We start from the raw sequence: 16,706 nt of genomic DNA, 5'->3' as shown, positions 1-16,706 counted from the left end.
AACAGAACAAAAGTCTATTAACAAAGACTGCATCATTTTATAGTTAAATGGCCCTGAGATAAAAAGAAATGGGCAGTTTTAATGGGTTTCAATGGGGACATTTTTATCCTTAAGGTCCTGAGTGTAAATATTTTGTGTACCCAGTGATTTATGAAAGGAAATGAGGGTGAAATAAGAAAAATCCAATAAAAATACACACTTGTACCAAATTTGATGCAGTTGGCATTAAAGGTGCATTGTGCAACATTTCATGTTAAAAATACCCGTTTTTCTAACCCATACATGCTTAAACAATTGCCTGATGGGCTGAATGAGCCCTTCTCTGATCACTGCGATTGCCTCTATAATCCTGTACAGTAAAATAAATAAGAGGGATTCGGGTCGGAATTTGAGACTGGGCGTGACGTCATACGCGTTCAGTTGCAGTGTTGCAGTTTCGCTTGTCGCCAGAGGGGGCATAGTTCTGCAAAAACTCAGAGACTTGCGCAATGCACCTTTAAAGGAGAAGTTCACTTTCAAAAAAACTTTTGCTGATAATTTACTCACCCCCATGTCATCCAAGATGTCCATGTCTTTCTTTCTTCAGTCGCAAAGAAATTAAGGTTTTTGATGAAAACATTCCAGGATTTCCCCCCATGTAATGGATTCTATTGGGACCCAAACGGTAGAAGGTCCAAATGACAGTTTAAGTGCAGCTTCAAAGGGCTTTAAACGATACCAGACGATGAATAAGGGTCTTATCTAGCGAAACGATCGGTCATTTCCAAAATAAATAAAAAAGTTTAAGTTTTATAAGCACAAACGCTCGCCTTGCTCTGTTCTGTGATGCGCGTTGAAGACGTCACGTAATACGCAATTACGTTGAAAAGGTCACGCTTGACGTGTTTACAAATGTGCGGAAGGAGGACCATATACACATTTTCAAATGTATTTGTGTCAGTTTATCGTTTAAAATGCCCATTTCGTGTGCGTATCCTGGGTGTTTTAATATTAAAAAGCCAAAAAGAACATTTTCTTCAGGACAGAAATTTTTCAAGCGTGACCTTTTCAACGTAATTGCGTATTACGTGACGTCACGAACGCGCATCACAGAACAGAGCAAGGCGAACATTTGTGCTTATAAAACTTAAACTTTTTTATTTATTTTGGAAATGACCGATCGTTTCGCTAGATAAGACCCTTATTCATCGTCTGGTATCGTTTAAAGCCCTTTGAAGCTGCACTTAAACTGTCATTTGGACCTTCTACCGTTTGGGTCCCAATAGAATCCATTACATGGGGGGAAATCCTGGAATGTTTTCATCAAAAACCTTAATTTCTTTGCGACTGAAGAAAGAAAGACATGGACATCTTGGATGACATGGGGGTGAGTAAATTATCAGCAAAAGTTTTTTTGAAAGTGAACTTCTCCTTTAAAGGTGTCTTGTGTCAAATAAAATAAATTCATACTCCACATTCCATACCAGATGGGGGCAGTATACCTCCAGAAAGTGAGTTGGTCTACTCTAGAGTATGAATATCACATCTTCAAGCTACTCCCCTTCACCTTTACCAGTGAATATGTTCATATTCGTTTTGTTCATATTACATTTTTATTGTTAGTTTGAATTACATTAATTTGACAGACAGCATTTGCTGATGTTGACCAAGCTAGCGCCAACGTAACCAGAGCTTCCAACTCTCACGCATTCACCGTGAGACACACGCAATTGACACTTTTCACACACTCTCACGCCACACATCAATTTTCTCATGCACAGAAAAATCGCGAAGCAAAGAGGACACGCATACCGACAGACTACACAGCAGGTTAGTTATGATATAAAAAAATCTCAGCTCTAAAAGTGATTCTGTCACTTTTATTTCAAAATTCAAACAATAAATACCGTTTTGGCGCTTGTAAATGTTACACGACAGATCCCTAGCGCACGTGAACCGATCATCTCTACTAATAGTAAAAAAACACGAACACTGTTGAAAGATACAGTAACGTTAGGCTACAACTTACCAAAATGTATTCCTCATACATAATATCGACCAATCAGTGTTTTTTATCAGCGTGAAGAGGTCAATAACACAGTTGGGGAACAATTATGTCAGATTTACCTCAGGAAAGCCATTTAATAAACATAATATAGGTCACGTAGTTGGCAAGAAAAAAAGAGCTATAGAGATTGTGCTATATATGTGTACTATTACAATACTATATTTATGTACGTTATATATACGTTTATCGAACAGCCTTCGATACATTTCTATGTTATAACTTCCCGAAAAAACTACACAAACATATAAAACAAACTTCTAACGAAATAACAGCATCTTACTTACCAATCCAAAAGAAATGTTGCAAATTCGGAGTCGAACCTCATTTTTTTCATGTCCATTAGTTGTCTCCAGCGATGGAAAGCAGTGCCAATGTTTACTCTGGTTCTGTTCCTTTTTTATCAGATTTTATTTGAATGTAGTAGTGGGCAGTCGGCTACTTTCCACACGATTGACATCAGGTTCAAGTACGCCCACAAGCCGTGCGAGTTATTCGTGTATTGCATGTTTGGCTGGTGGTTATGTTGCCGGCATACCGCCTCCCATGGTCGAAACTGGTATTACGACACCTGTCGGGCCGTGGCTAGTAATGCTAATGCTAATTCAGGTTGATATCTCTGCAGCACTATAACTTGTCATTTTTTCAATGACATCATCGCCCTTATTTCTTCTCATTCTTTTGATGTGTGTAGCTCATTTTTTGGATATTTTTACCTCAATTTTTACACATGGCACCTTTAACAATGAATGATTCAAAAAAAAATTAAACCTGAAAGAGACAAACATGTCCTTAAGGAAACACAAGGGTTAAAGGTTGACTTTAAATTAAGCATTTAATTGTGATTGATCAATGAGACCCTTTGATTACAGAGTTATTATTAAAGCATAATTTGCAAAACTGAATTAAGAAGCAGAATCAGATTTAACTGTGATTTTCTGCTGTAATAAACAGTTTAACTGGTAAGATCCTCAGAGGAGAAGTTGTGCAGTGATTATCTAAGAATGGAAAGACAGTCTCTGTGAAGGATGTCCTGAATCTGCACAGACAGTCTTTAGTTACAGGATCAGAGAATGACACTGTTCCTCTGTCATAGTCCAGCTGAACTCTCACACGCTGAAGCTTCTGTTCAACAGTGAAGACAGTGTGGCGTTGCTCTGGGGATTGTGAGCTGTATTTGCTGTTCATGTACCCTACAAACCAGACATTAGACTTAAAGAAATCCTCTCCCTTCCTTTGGTTTGATGCTGTTGTTATTCCAATAATCCAGCGTGTATTGTCTCCAACCTCCACATCCCAGCAGTGTGTTCCTGAGTTAAAGCCCTCAGATCCCAGGACACATGGACACCTGTCAAACCTCTCTGGATTATCAGGAAGTGTTTTATCTCCATCACTGAGCGACACACTGGTCAGATCAGCAGAGAGTGTGAGACGAGGATGTGTTGTGTTTGGATCCAGAGTCAACGGAGCTGCAAAGAGAATAACATCAGATTACAGGATGAAATATGATGTATTAGAAATGTAAATGTAAAACATTTTTCTTTTGTTGAAAGAGATCATAAATCATGCTATCATAACAATGGTCTCTCAGTTACTGTCAGAATGGATTGAGGCTTCAGGTTTAATATCAGTATTCAATAAACACTATTGTCTCCTAATACATAAACATAAACCATGAGGAATAGACTTTTCATTATGAGTTCGCTCAATGATCTGATGATTTTCTGAAATACAGTTCAGATTCACTTTGTAGTGATTATTAAATATATTTCTATCAAATGTTGATGTTGTGTGTGTTTATATGTGAACTATCTTCTGCACTGGTGTCAAATCTGCTGAGACTCACTGTGTTGGACAGTTTCCAGCATCTTCTTCCAGACTCTGAACGGCAGGTTACCCAGATAACGCGACACATGAATCAAAGCTCCAGAACTCATCCGTGGATCCGGCTGTGAGATCTGGACTCTGAGGAACATTCAGGAGTCAGAACTGCAGTGAATTTGAGTTCAGATCCACTGAGAGAAGAGATACGAGCAGCTCACTCACCTTTCCATCGAGGCCTTAAAGTTCTGGAAAATATAGAGTTTGAAAACATTTTAATATCTTATCAAACACTCTCATTGTCAATGAGTCTCTCTATACAAGTTGTTTTATGCACAAAGAATGAAGCCAGATTGATTTGTCACCTTTAGAAACGAGACGTCATTGTCTTTCATCATCTCCTCCATGTCTCTGATTGTGTGTGAAAGAGCTGAGATGTGTGTGTTCATCTCCTCCAGCTTCTCCTTCATCCTCTGCTTCTTCTGCTCCTCTTCCTCTCTCAGTGCAGTGATTGTAGCTTCTTCTTCGTCTCTGAGAAACTGATGAAGCTTCTCAAACTCTTCTTTAATCTGACGCTCTGTGTGCTCAGCTTGAGACTGAAATCAAATCACATTCACTTCAGTCAGCGCTGTATGAACACACACTCCACTAATGTCAATAATAAACTCTGTGTGTGAATGTTGAGTATTTAACTCTTTATATCCTCACCTTGATGTGCTCAATTGTTTCATCACACTTTTTCTTCATTTCTTCTCCATGTTTGAGCTTGTCTTGTAAGGACGTCAGTGCTGTATTAAACTCCTCCTACAGGTTAAGATGAAAATCTGTGAAACTTGTGCAGTTATAAGAGGTTTAAACATTGTATGTTTGAATGTTTTTATTGTTATATTATTTATATGTTGAATGGGTCATTCTCATGGAAGCATTTGTGTCTGAATATTATGAGATTTAGTTTGAGTAAAAATAAATACTGGTCTATTGTATACACAAATAAACGCCTGAATTTATTTACAATTAAAAAAAAAAAATTATTATGTGTGTTTCTGGCTCCAAACTGATGCTAAATTAAGTTGAGATTGTTAATTTGTCTATACCATATAGAATAGATATAAATTTAGGTATGTTGCAAATTAGCGACAACAGGCATTTAGGGTAATTTTTTTTACAAAATGGTAAAATTAATAAAACACATTTTCCCATCTCAGGTATGTAGATTTTATTCATGGCACAAAGTTGTTAGAACTTATAAACTTTAATTGACAAATTAATGAATCTTGACAACAGCAAGAAACAAAACACTCTCCTACTCCCTAACATTGACAGTAGTTTTTATACATTCCATGTTACACTCTGTTTAACTCTTTCCTTGTTTCTCCAGTGCATACATTATATATTCTTATAGTGTTATATCCTAACATGCTATTTTTTGTGAAAAAAAAAAAAGTTTTTTTTTTGCCTGAAACCATCTAAATACAGCATTATGGGAGTATTAGGCCTACTTTCTGCCCTTGGTATGTGTATTGTGCTTTGATGTTTATTTTGTTCTATTCCTTAACCCAGTCCCAGTGGTTCTCAAACTTTTTAGAGTTGTACCTCAAGAGGCTTTAATATCCTTCTGCGCACCCACTCTTCAGTCACACCTTTTTCAGTAAGGGACAATATTTGCCCCCTTAAATCGATTTTTTCAAGTGCATTTTTACCTTTACAAATACCTTTATAAAATAAATAATTCTTTGAATTAAAAAAAAAGTTAAATAGATAAATATGCAATGATGGTAAAAACGAAGTGATGTTTAAATATTAAATTAAAACCGCCAGTAGGTGGAGAGTCATCGAGTCATTCATTCAGTAATAAAGCAAGTGGCTGTATTTATGAATTAATCATTGAATCATTTACTCTAAAGATTCGTTCACAATCATTGCTGTGTGCTGCAGTTCTGCTGTGGCTTTTATTGGAGCTATTAATTTACTGTAAAAATACTGACAACTGTGTTGAAAATGAACATCACTTAATATTAATATTTCGTTTGTTGAACTGTTGTATAAAATCAATGTCACATTTGTAATCGTGTGGATCTTCATATAATGTGATCAACATTAAACACAGGAACTCACACAGGGTATGTGTTTGTATCGAAGAGAGTTTGATTCTTATATCGATCTCCACGCACAGCCTGTGTCTATATTTGTTCTTCATGCTAGTAAGTGCTAACTTAAATCCCTACTTTTACAAAGGTAGCGTACATTGTCGAGAGCGGCAGTATAGCGCGATTTGCCGAGGCAGAAATCTGCACGAGACCTGTCATATATAGCCTACTACTAAATGCAGACAGTTTTGGTAAAAACTGATGAGGTATTTACAGCATTTAACCTGAGAGAAATGCATGCTCAGTTTAAATCTTATTTTAGGGTGAGGTAGTATTAAGGAACGGCAAAATTCAGCATTTTGTTCCCGCACCCCCTTCTGTCACCTCACGGTTTGAGAACCACCACAAACCCAGTTTGAGAATCACTGCCTTTACGTATCGTTGTAAAACGAAAAATAATAATATTACAAATAATTATTAGTATTAACCACCCAAACACAATTTAACACAAACTGCATGATACCAGTGCTCTGTAAAAAAAGTCAGTAATTATTTAATGCAATATTACAAGACTGAAGCATTCTTACACAAAAACAAACAAATTGCACAAACCTTCTATTTGCATTTGAAATTTATCTCAAAAAGTTTAGTTACTTTCTCAGACAGGTCCCTCACTCCGGTAACTGTCCATGCTGGATCTGTCCCTGTTGTTTTAAAAAGTAATCATGGAAAGCAAAACAAGGCATTAGCATGACCGCATCCAGCTAGTAGCCAGGGGTGCATTTCCCGAAAGCATCGTTAGCCAACTATGGTCGCAAGTTCCGTCGTTACCAATAGAGTTCAATGGACATTGCGATGAACTTGCGACCATAGTTGGCCAACGATGCTTTCGGGAAACGCACCCCAAGCCGATAGGCCGCTGTCTGATGGAGATGGGCGCGCCTCGGCTCGGGCGCGCGCAGCTTGGGGCGCTAACAGAAGCGCCCATAGCTGACTAGATTTGAGCTCGCTGATTGGCTAGAGTTTATGTCAAACATGTATATCTTAAATCAGCAATAGGCTAAGCTGCTCCACAGACCCGCCTCTCTGGGGCGATTTCTCCAGCGCCCCAGAGCTGATGAGACGTGCACGCAGGTGGAGGAGACGTGTTGAAAAAGCAGACATTTTTAATTTCTGTCATATTTTTCACATATACTGGGTGCATTTAATATCTTAAACACACAAATACTGACAATTTGTATGTATGATTTATGTATGTATTTACTTATTTATTTCAGGGCTGCCAACTCTCACGCATTGAGCGTGAGACTCACGCAATTGACACTTTTCACACGCCACACATCCATTTTCTCACGTAATCACGTCAATCATACACTGTCACAGTGTGAGACTGTGTTTTGTGTTTATTGTATTGTATTAGTGTTGTTCCCTGAGTTGCCACCAGATGTCTCTTCCCCTCACTGTCATATGTATCATGAACTGCATTTCCCATACTCCTGTCTGTTAATCATTGATCATTTGTTACCAGCTGTTTCCCATTAACCTGCATATATAAGCTGTGTCTTTGTGTGTGTCTTTTGCTGGTTCATTGTTTGATGTCACTGGTTGTTCTGTGGCCTTCTCTGTGTCACCTGTTTGGATTATCATTTTGTGTACGGCTGTGAGTTTTCTGTTTTTATTAAACACTGTTAACCTGCAAATCCTCCTCTTCATTTGATACCGTGACAGAATGAACCAGCCCTTAAGGAAGGAGCGGGTTATCAGCCACAGGAGTTATTTGTAGCCGGAGTTATTTTTGTATCACTGCTATGGATCTGACACAGGAGAGCAACTTGGAGCGGGTGAGAGAAGCACTGAGTACCAGGGTGGCGGATTTGCAACAACAGCTCCTGTTGTTGCAGAGTGGTTCCGTGTCGCCCACACCATCCATTTCCCCCAACCCCACGGAGTCGAGTGGTCAGCCGGAGCCTAGCACGGACTTCCCTGAGAGATACGCTGGTGAGCCTAAGTTATGTGAAAACTTTATTAATCAGTGTTCTCTGCATCTAGATATGCATCACAGGACTTTCGAAACTGAGGAATCGAAAGTAGCGTTCGTGCTACTGCTGCTGACCGGTCCAGCAGCCACATGGGGAACAGAGGTGTGGGAGAGACGGGACCCATGCTGTGCCTCTTTCAAGGCACTTACCGGGGAGATGATTCGGGTCTTTTCCAAGACTAAGGTGAATTCTTCTCGGAGGTCAGGGAGGAGACCCCGTCCAAGCAATTTTTTGAGGGGAGGTAGTGCGCACCGGTCGTTGTGTGTTGGGACTCTGGGCCTGCGGGAATACACACCCGAGTCATATCACAAGATGGCTGCCACACCTGAGCCTCTTCACAAGATGGCTGCCACACCTGAGCCTCTTCACAAGATGGCTGCCACACCCGAGCCAATTATGGATGTAGCGAGTGCTAGAGACATGATTGTTTCACTCTTTCCCGAGCGTCGGCCACGAGAGAGGGAGATGGAGAGGAGACCCAAGCCTATTCACAAGATGGCTGCCGCACCAGAGCCACTTCACAAGATGGCTGCCGCACCAGAGCCACTTCACAGGATGGCTGCCTCACCTTTCTCTCCTATCCATGCCAGAACCCAGCGTCTGAGGTCTAGTCTGGCAGAGACTCCATTAAGGTCAGTGCGGAGGGCTGGCCTTCCAACCCCGGTGCCGGTTTTCACGAGGGCCACTGCCAAGCCTGCACCCGTCCTCAAAATGGCCGCCGCCAAGCCAGCAGCAGTACCCAAGATGGCTGTCACTATGCCTGCACCTATTTTTGAGACTGCTGGGGTTATACCTGCCCCTACACTCCAGATGGCTGTTGCCTCAGCGTCACCTGTTCTAAGGAGGGCTATCATCATGCCTGCACCTGTTCTCAGGAAGGCACCAGAGGTATGTTCATTGGACTCAGTATTTCCTGTGTTTACCATGGCTCTGTGGTGTGTGAGGTCTGCTTTCTGCTCTTCTGTTCAGCAAGATGTCTCTCAAGCCCATGAACCTGAATCGGCCGTTAAGTCTGAATCGGAGTCTCTTGAACTTCCTGTCACGGCTGAGAGGTCTGAACCTGAGTCTACTGCACTTCCTGTCACAGCTGAGAGGTCTGAACATGAGTCTACTGCACTTCCTGTCACAGCTGAGAGGTCTGAACATGAGTCTACTGCACTTCCTGTCACGACTGAAAGTCTCTCCGTCCTGCCCAAGATGGATGACTCCGAGGTCTCTGAACTCTCTGCCTGGCCCAAGATGGCCGTCCCTGAGCTCCTTGAACTCTCTGCCCGGCCCAAGATGGCCGTCCCCGAGCTCCTTGAACTCTCTGCCTGGCCCGAGATGGCCGACCCCAAGCTAGTTGAACTGTCTGCCCTAGCTAACCTGGCCCATAGGGCCTCTTGTGCTTCTTTGCCCAGGTTCCTGTTACCGCCAGCACCACCATGGGTTGCAGCTCGGCTCTGGTGTCTGGAGATGCCTGCAGCACCACCCTGGTCTCCAGCGCCGTTCTGGTCTCTGGTCCCGCCTGCGGCCCCGCCCTGGCTCCCTGCACCGCCTGCGGCCCCGCCCTGGCTCCCTGCACCGCCTGCGGCCCCGCCCTGGCTCCCTGCACCGCCTGCACCGCCTGCGGCCCCGCCCTGGGGTTCTAGACCCTCCATCCCTCCCCCAGATCCACCTCCGTTCCTCCACCCACCTGAACTTTTGTGCTTGGTCTTATGGAGTGTCTGGAAGCCACTCCTTTTAGGGGGGAGTACTGTCACAGTGTGAGACTGTGTTTTGTGTTTATTGTATTGTATTAGTGTTGTTCCCTGAGTTGCCACCAGATGTCTCTTCCCCTCACTGTCATATGTATCATGAACTGCATTTCCCATACTCCTGTCTGTTAATCATTGATCATTTGTTACCAGCTGTTTCCCATTAACCTGCATATATAAGCTGTGTCTTTGTGTGTGTCTTTTGCTGGTTCATTGTTTGATGTCACTGGTTGTTCTGTGGCCTTCTCTGTGTCACCTGTTTGGATTATCATTTTGTGTACGGCTGTGAGTTTTCTGTTTTTATTAAACACTGTTAACCTGCAAATCCTCCTCTTCATTTGATACTGTGACATACACGCGATGTCAACCAATTAAACTGCATGAGGGAGGACCGAGACAACTCACAGACACACACACACACAAGAGATGCGGATAAACGGCGGATCGGGCGGATGACGTGACGAAAAATAATATTTTAATTAAATTTGGGCGGGTGGCGGCTGAAGCAATCAAATGAAAAAAGTTAGCCAATAAGCAAACCTGCAAGTTATGAGCTGGGTTATTTTGTTTCGATATTAGCTATATTTTAAAACAGCCAATCATTGGAGCCTACCACTCGTGGAGGCAAAGAAAGAAAGGTAAGAAATAAAGTCGGAAAACTTTGCCCATTAATTAGATGTGCAAGGCAAGCAGGCTAGTTTTCGGGGTGTTATGGACAATTAAAAATATGAATTCACGTTGCACTAGCGGTGGACTTTCAGCGAGTTTATTTAAACATTTATTTTTTAAAGAGCCGTTTGTGAGTCAAAAGAGCCGGCTCTTTCAGTGAGCTGAGTGAAACGAGCCGGCTCACGAAAAAGAGCCGAAATGCCCATAGTTATTAGGTGGCCAGTGTTTCACTTTCCCTCCAATAATATAGCCTATTGTTTTAATATCGCGGCGACGTATGTGTGATTACTGGGAACATCATAAAGAAACCTGGACTCGGTCGAGACCAAAAGCCATATTTGGCAAGACCAGTGGCCGAGACCGAGACAAGTCCGAGTCCGAATACCAGCGAGTCCGAGACCATAGAAAAGCGGTCTCGAGTCCGGACTCGAGTCCAAGACAGGTGTTGTGCCGAATTTCGACTCCCTGCCAGAATCTGACTCCCCTCGCGTGCACGCGCAATGACGTCACCACACTAGTCGCCGAATTTCGACTCCCTGACAGAATCTGACTCCCCTCGCGTGCACGCGCAATGACGTCACCACACTAGTCGCCGAATTTCGACTCCCTGACAGAATCTGACTCCCCTCGCGTGTACGCGCATCAAATTATATTGAGTTAGGCCTACTTGGATTCAATAAATAGTAAAACAAAACGCACTAGGTCTCTATGTGAAGCTTTTATGCTATTTATATGATGATCTCATACCTGTTCCTTTTTCTGTTAATATCATTTTTTTCTCTCTTTCTTTTAGCCTACTTGTAGGCTATTATTATTTTATACTGTATATGTTCTTTTACTATTTGTTGTTGACTACATTTGTATATGTCTTAGACTATTGTCATGTTTATTATTTGTAATTTGATTGGCATTTAATAAAAAAAGTAAAAAACTAAATCCTTTACTGTTCATCTATAGTTTCCACACCTGTAATTCCTGTCTGCATTTAGTGTTTGTGTACTGTGTGTGTGTGTGTGTGTGTGAAATTAATAAATAACAAATGAATATAAATAGGAAGTGAAACTGCTAAAAACATAACCTGTTTATTAGATCTAATGGCTGCGAGGAAAATGTTTGGTTGGGGTCGGGGTCGGGGTCGGGGTTGGGGGGTTGGGGGGTTGGGGGCATAAATTATAACCATATGTATTTATGCAGTGACACACATAAAATCACTATAATTTTAAACACAGCACCTGTCAAATTTATACTCCCTCCAATGTCAGCTTTGCAAGAGAAAACACATGAAACTCATTCTGATGACACCTTTGTCCATGGAGGATCCTCTGCAGAAAAGCACAAGTATTTTATGTATAGATTTAAGCAGCACCCGTCAAAACCATCCTCCCCCTCAAATGTATTACATTAACACACACAATTATACTGCACCTTATTGAAACTGAGCATTTTCACTGGACTACCTCTGCACCTAAATTAATGTATTAAGGTGTCTATTTTTATTCTTTCTAAATTGTTTATGATTATTTGTACTTACTGTATATATTTTTTTATAACTTTATCTTTCACTCTATTATTACTCTAATTATAGATAATTGTGGTGCATACTAATATTCACTTTGTCCCTATGTTAAGATTGGCTGTGATGTGTGCCCTCGGTGGTACCACTGTGACTGCGCAAAAACATCGATGGAAGTCACCAACTACTTGTGTCCAGCTTGTATAAAATAAATGTATTTATTTTCAAGTGTTGAGCAGTAGTTTCTCTTTTTTTATTATTGTTTAGTTTGTAATCCTATTTAAGTTATTATTTTCCAACTTATGCGTTTTTGACCAGCTCATTGGAGATGACCAACTTTGCACATACAATAAAAATTATTATTTTACTGTGACACATGTACATAACAGGGGGACCAACGGTGAATGCAATGAAATTACATTTTCATTGAGCAAACAATAATAAGAAAAACATTCCTGAATGATTTCACAGTTATAGGCGTTTTACATGTATTTCTGTTTTTTTTATCACCAAAATGCAATCATCCTGCAAACAGAAAGTGTGCACCATCATAAAAAATACATTTAAAGTTGTAGGTAAATGTTGAAACAGATAACAAGTGTTATGTCCACTTCAGATAGCCACCCAGTTATAGTGGCAAATATCAGCCAGAATGAACTGAAAGTGCCCATCACAATACAATATCAAGTGTAAAACAGAGAAATTATTTTAGCATCCATAGTAAGAGGTGTAACCAGAATGAGTTTCATTTGTCTTTGATTTTGCAAACCTGAAAAATGAGGGAAGTATGATTTATATAATTTGCTTACACCTGTGCTTTGGACAGGAAAATAATTCTGGGGTTTGATTTAAATAAATGTACTGGCAGAGTATATCTAAGAATAATATTATGTGCAGAATTAAGTAGAACTTATTGCACATGGTATTATTGGACTGTCTATAGTAGTAAACAGTGCACAATGGGAATAAATGTTAAATATTAACATTTCATATTTGACTTAGGTAAGTTTAGTGCACTTAAACATAATGTCCTGTATGCCAGTGATGAGTTTTCGCAACGCTTTCTGGAAAACACTGATAATAAACACCTGTAAAAAAAAAAGAAAAAAAAAAGGCACCAAACTTTTTTTAAGTAACACAAACAGACGAAAAATAAAACAGTCGCACCGACGTTATTGCGCGTGCACGCGAGGGAGAGTCAGATTCTGTCAGTGAGACGAAATTAGGCGACTAGTGTAGTGACGTCATTGCGCGTGCACGAGAGGGGGAGTCAGATTCTGGCAGGGAGTCGAAATTCGGCACAACACATGACTCGAGTACTACAGCCCTATAAGGGGATAATAATGTTTCTATGTATATCACTGTATTTAACATTTGAAATGAGAAACATCTGTCTTACCTTGTAAGATGGAAGCACTTCACTGATGGGTCTGAATGTGTGATTGGTGTGTTTCTCTGAGTCTCTGCACACTAAACACACAGGCTGTTTGTCCTCCAGACAGAAGAGTTTGAGTTTCTCACTGTGTAAACTGCAGATCTCCTCAGATCCTGATGAACGCTTCTCATTTCCCTCCTTTATCAATGAATCACACAAGTTTTTTAACGCTAGATTAACTGGAGGATCTTCTTTTGAGGATCTCCTCCTGCAGACAGGACACTCCTGAGTTTTCTGTGTTTTCCAGAACTGTTGTAGACACTCTTTACAGAAACTGTGACTACAGGACAGAAGAACAGGAGTCTTGAAGATTTCATAGCAAACAGGACAAGAAAGCTCTTCCACAGATTTTGAATCCATTTCCTCGTCTTGTAAAAGATCCAATAATCTACAATTTACTTTCACTTTCTGAACTTTGGTTTAAAGAGTAAACAACTATTACAATCAAAATCTAATCTAGGTTCATTCAGAAATACACAAAAGCCCTAATATAATGTGTCCTCCTCTATTCTTCACGACTCGTTTTAGCTTTCAGTAAAAGTGAAAGGCAGAAATAATGACTAGTCACTTCCTGGAAGGTTTTGTAAGAGGGTGGAGTTTCTGACGACCTTTTGGAGCTTCTGGGACTGGTTGCATAAACCACTGAAACTAGTAAGTTAGTCTTTTTTTTTTTTTTTCTTTAAAACGATTCATAATTTTTTAAAGTCAGTTATATAAAAATTTGATTCCAAAAAAAATAAGACTGATTGTCCCTTCTAGTGGGTCATATAATACTGTCACATCCACCAGCTGGAGTGCCCATGATCTCCACTAGGGGGAAACACCTCCCGACTCTCGCCATCTTATCATGGACTACATTTCCCATAACCCACTGCCTGGACCCATTATGCTTGCTTACATTCTGCTGTCTCGCAATACCTTGTTAATATTGCCTATATAACCCCTGTATGTGCTGTCATTCCTTGCAAAAGTTTTTCTGTTACTCTGCATTTCTAAGTGTTATCCTGGTTTCATGTGTCTTGTTTTTTTTTTTTATTATTCTCTGCCTGTTTTCTGGATTCCCTTTTTGCCTGTGTTTTCTGTAGTGAAGGTGAAGTGAAGCATTATGAACCAGCGAAGCTTTCAACACAATTGTATCAGAAAAAAGTTCATTACACAAAGCTTTTCAAACCAGAGCTTGACGAGGACCTCTGCTGGTGAAAGTGAGGCAAAATGTTTCACATCCAAACGCATTAATCTTGGAAGCAAACATGAATGAATGGATGGATAGATTAATAAATTAATTAATCAATATATTAAATAGCCTACATGACAACAATCTGTTCCATTGCATACTCATAGTAACTCAAAACAATAAAGATAACATTTTGTATCCTGGATGTGGACATTTTTCCTGTTTGTAAACCAACAAAACTCATGAATAGAGGGAGTAAATAAATGCAGGTGCATGCACACAAAGACACACACTTTCACATCTTATACATCAGGGGTTGTTTACACCTGGCCACTTCATGCGTTTTCTCAGATCGGATAGCTATCTGATTTATCAAAACGATTCCATTTACACATCACATAAATGTGTTTTTGCAAAACGGATTTAAATCCGATCTTCAATTCTCGCGCTATATGCATATTTAATGGAGTGCACGTCACCGAAAGCAACAGATATGAGCTGCATTTTATTGATCATCAGCTAAAATTTCAAAATCAAAGACCGCAGTAAGAGAGAGCGGCAACAGCCCTGGTAAGATCATTTCGTTTCTTTACTTTTAATGATGATTATTGTGTGTTAAGCTTCTCACTTTCACTTTGATTATAGTTTGCACGTTGGCTTAATGAATAGATGCTCAGCTTCTCATCTGCGGTCACGGTGATGCGTGTTGCAGTAGCGTCGTCATATCTGGCTATAACATTACATATAGCCTATAACACGCTCTCACACGTTTATTTTTTTTTACCATTTTTGGTAGGAGTACAATTTACATATGTGGTTTCAACAACCAGATGCATTTACACGTGTCCAGTTTCATCTGGAGTGCGTCTCAGACCTCCTCCTGAAGTGGTTTGAGCGGTCGGATTCAAATCTGTCTCGAATGCGTTTCGGAGGGCATTTACACCTGGTGTTTTCACGATCGGATAGTTATCCCATCTGAGAAAACGCATGAAGTGGCCAGGTGTAAACAGCCCCCATACAGATGAGGCCATTAAGAATCCGCATGGCAAGGAAAGGGATTCAGTAGTATAGTGTAGTGTAGTGAACTGTAGTGTAGTGTAGTAAAGTAGTGAAGTTCTCTGGCACATGACGTACATCACTAGTCAGACGGCTGACGGCTAGTCAGCACGATTTAGCTACAAGTACTTTGCCAGCGAGTAGCCTGCTCGGTTGCCCTTTTGTGCATCGTCTGAAGAAGCACTTATCTCCAGAGCCATTCCCTGCTTAGCTGTCGGACGACGTCTTTAACTTAGCTGTCGGACGAGTTTTTTGTTTTGTTTGATGAGCCACGGCGCGAAGCGTCCATTGTGTTTAAGGTCTCTCCGCTCCCAACTTAAGCCATGCTACAGGCCTGCAACGTGTATTTATTTTATTTCATTGAGTGGCCATTTAGTAATTTGCCGGCTTAGCTTTAATTTTGGGGAATTGAATGTGTTTGTATAATTGGTCATTGGACTGAACTGTGTTTCATTTGAATTGCACTTTTTATATTTGAACTGTGTATATTAAGTAAACATGCAATTTATTCTCTTATCCACGACTTTCCCGAACTCTGACCTTTCCCGTGATCGCTATGGCAACGTAGAACAAGCCGGTAACAAACTTTCGGTTTACGTTAGCCTGAAGATACCGCTATCAGAGAGCCTCAACAAGCCCAAACAATTTGCTTGGATAATGAGGAGTAGAGCTTAGATCGGGCCCAAAAAATCAAGCCTGACCCTACCTGAGCCCGTTGTGTCCGAGCCCGGCCCAATTTAGACCCAATCATTTTTAAAGGTCCCGTATTATGCCCCTTTTCACAAGATGTAAAATAAGTCTCTGATGTCCCCAGAGTGTGTATGTGAAGTTTCAGCTCAAAATACCCAACAGATCATTTTTTACAGCATGTTTAAATTGTCATTTTTTGGGGCTCAGAAAAACGCGCTGTTTTAGTGTGTGCCCTTTAAATGCAAATAAGCTGCTGCTGGACGACCCAGGGGGCGGAGCTTCATGAGCTCGCGCTCAGTCTGTCAGGACAATTTCATCTCACGGAATGATGATAATATCAGAAACTCTCAGTAATGGTGTTCATTTCGAGTCGGACAATAATGCCTACAGAGTCAGAGTGCTGTATAGAGATGGAACAGGTATAGTTTAGTAGTTTAATTAC

At 40.7% G+C, this 16,706-nt stretch overlaps 2 protein-coding genes across 3 annotated transcripts in view; one reads left to right on the top strand and one right to left on the bottom strand.

Moving 5' to 3' along the window:
* LOC311094431 (nuclear factor 7, brain-like) overlaps positions 1-13,934 on the bottom strand; it is an 85,653-nt gene extending 71,719 nt beyond the window's left edge. Inside the window, exons 1-6 of one of the 2 annotated variants that reach the window (XM_084132390.1) lie at positions 13,309-13,934; positions 4,574-4,669; positions 4,231-4,461; positions 4,091-4,113; positions 3,891-4,009; positions 1,847-3,513 (exon numbers count right to left, since the gene is read on the bottom strand). In XM_084132390.1, the coding sequence (XP_083988516.1) occupies positions 2,969-3,513; positions 3,891-4,009; positions 4,091-4,113; positions 4,231-4,461; positions 4,574-4,669; positions 13,309-13,704 (1,410 nt within the window). In that variant the 5' untranslated portion in view covers positions 13,705-13,934 and the 3' untranslated portion in view covers positions 1,847-2,968. Of the gene's footprint in view, positions 1-1,846; positions 3,514-3,890; positions 4,010-4,090; positions 4,114-4,230; positions 4,462-4,573; positions 4,670-13,308 lie in introns of those variants that run through there. The other variant, XM_084132392.1, reaches the window with a different exon arrangement.
* LOC311094430 (uncharacterized protein) lies at positions 4,617-11,495 on the top strand. The gene is made up of 2 exons (XM_084132389.1): positions 4,617-8,879; positions 8,961-11,495. Exons 1-2 carry the CDS (start codon positions 7,761-7,763, stop codon positions 9,738-9,740), a joined length of 1,899 nt encoding a protein of 632 aa, XP_083988515.1. The 5' UTR covers positions 4,617-7,760; the 3' UTR covers positions 9,741-11,495.
* Positions 13,935-16,706: the final 2,772 nt, after the last annotated feature.

The sequence above is a fragment of the Abramis brama genome (genome assembly GCF_963993115.1).
Source record: "Abramis brama genome assembly, chromosome: 13".
NCBI lineage: Eukaryota > Metazoa > Chordata > Actinopteri > Cypriniformes > Leuciscidae > Abramis > Abramis brama.
Note: the sequence above shows the minus strand (reverse complement) of the source record. Positions and strands in the feature narration are given on the sequence as shown.

Coding starts and splice junctions, on each gene's coding strand:
- LOC311094430 (XM_084132389.1), top strand. CDS start 7,761: ATGGATCTGACACAGGAGAGCAACTTGGAGCGGGTGAGAGAAGCACTG. Junction 8,880..8,960: donor TTCTCAGGAAGGCACCAGAG/GTATGTTCATTG, acceptor TCTTCTGTTCAG/CAAGATGTCTCTCAAGCCCA.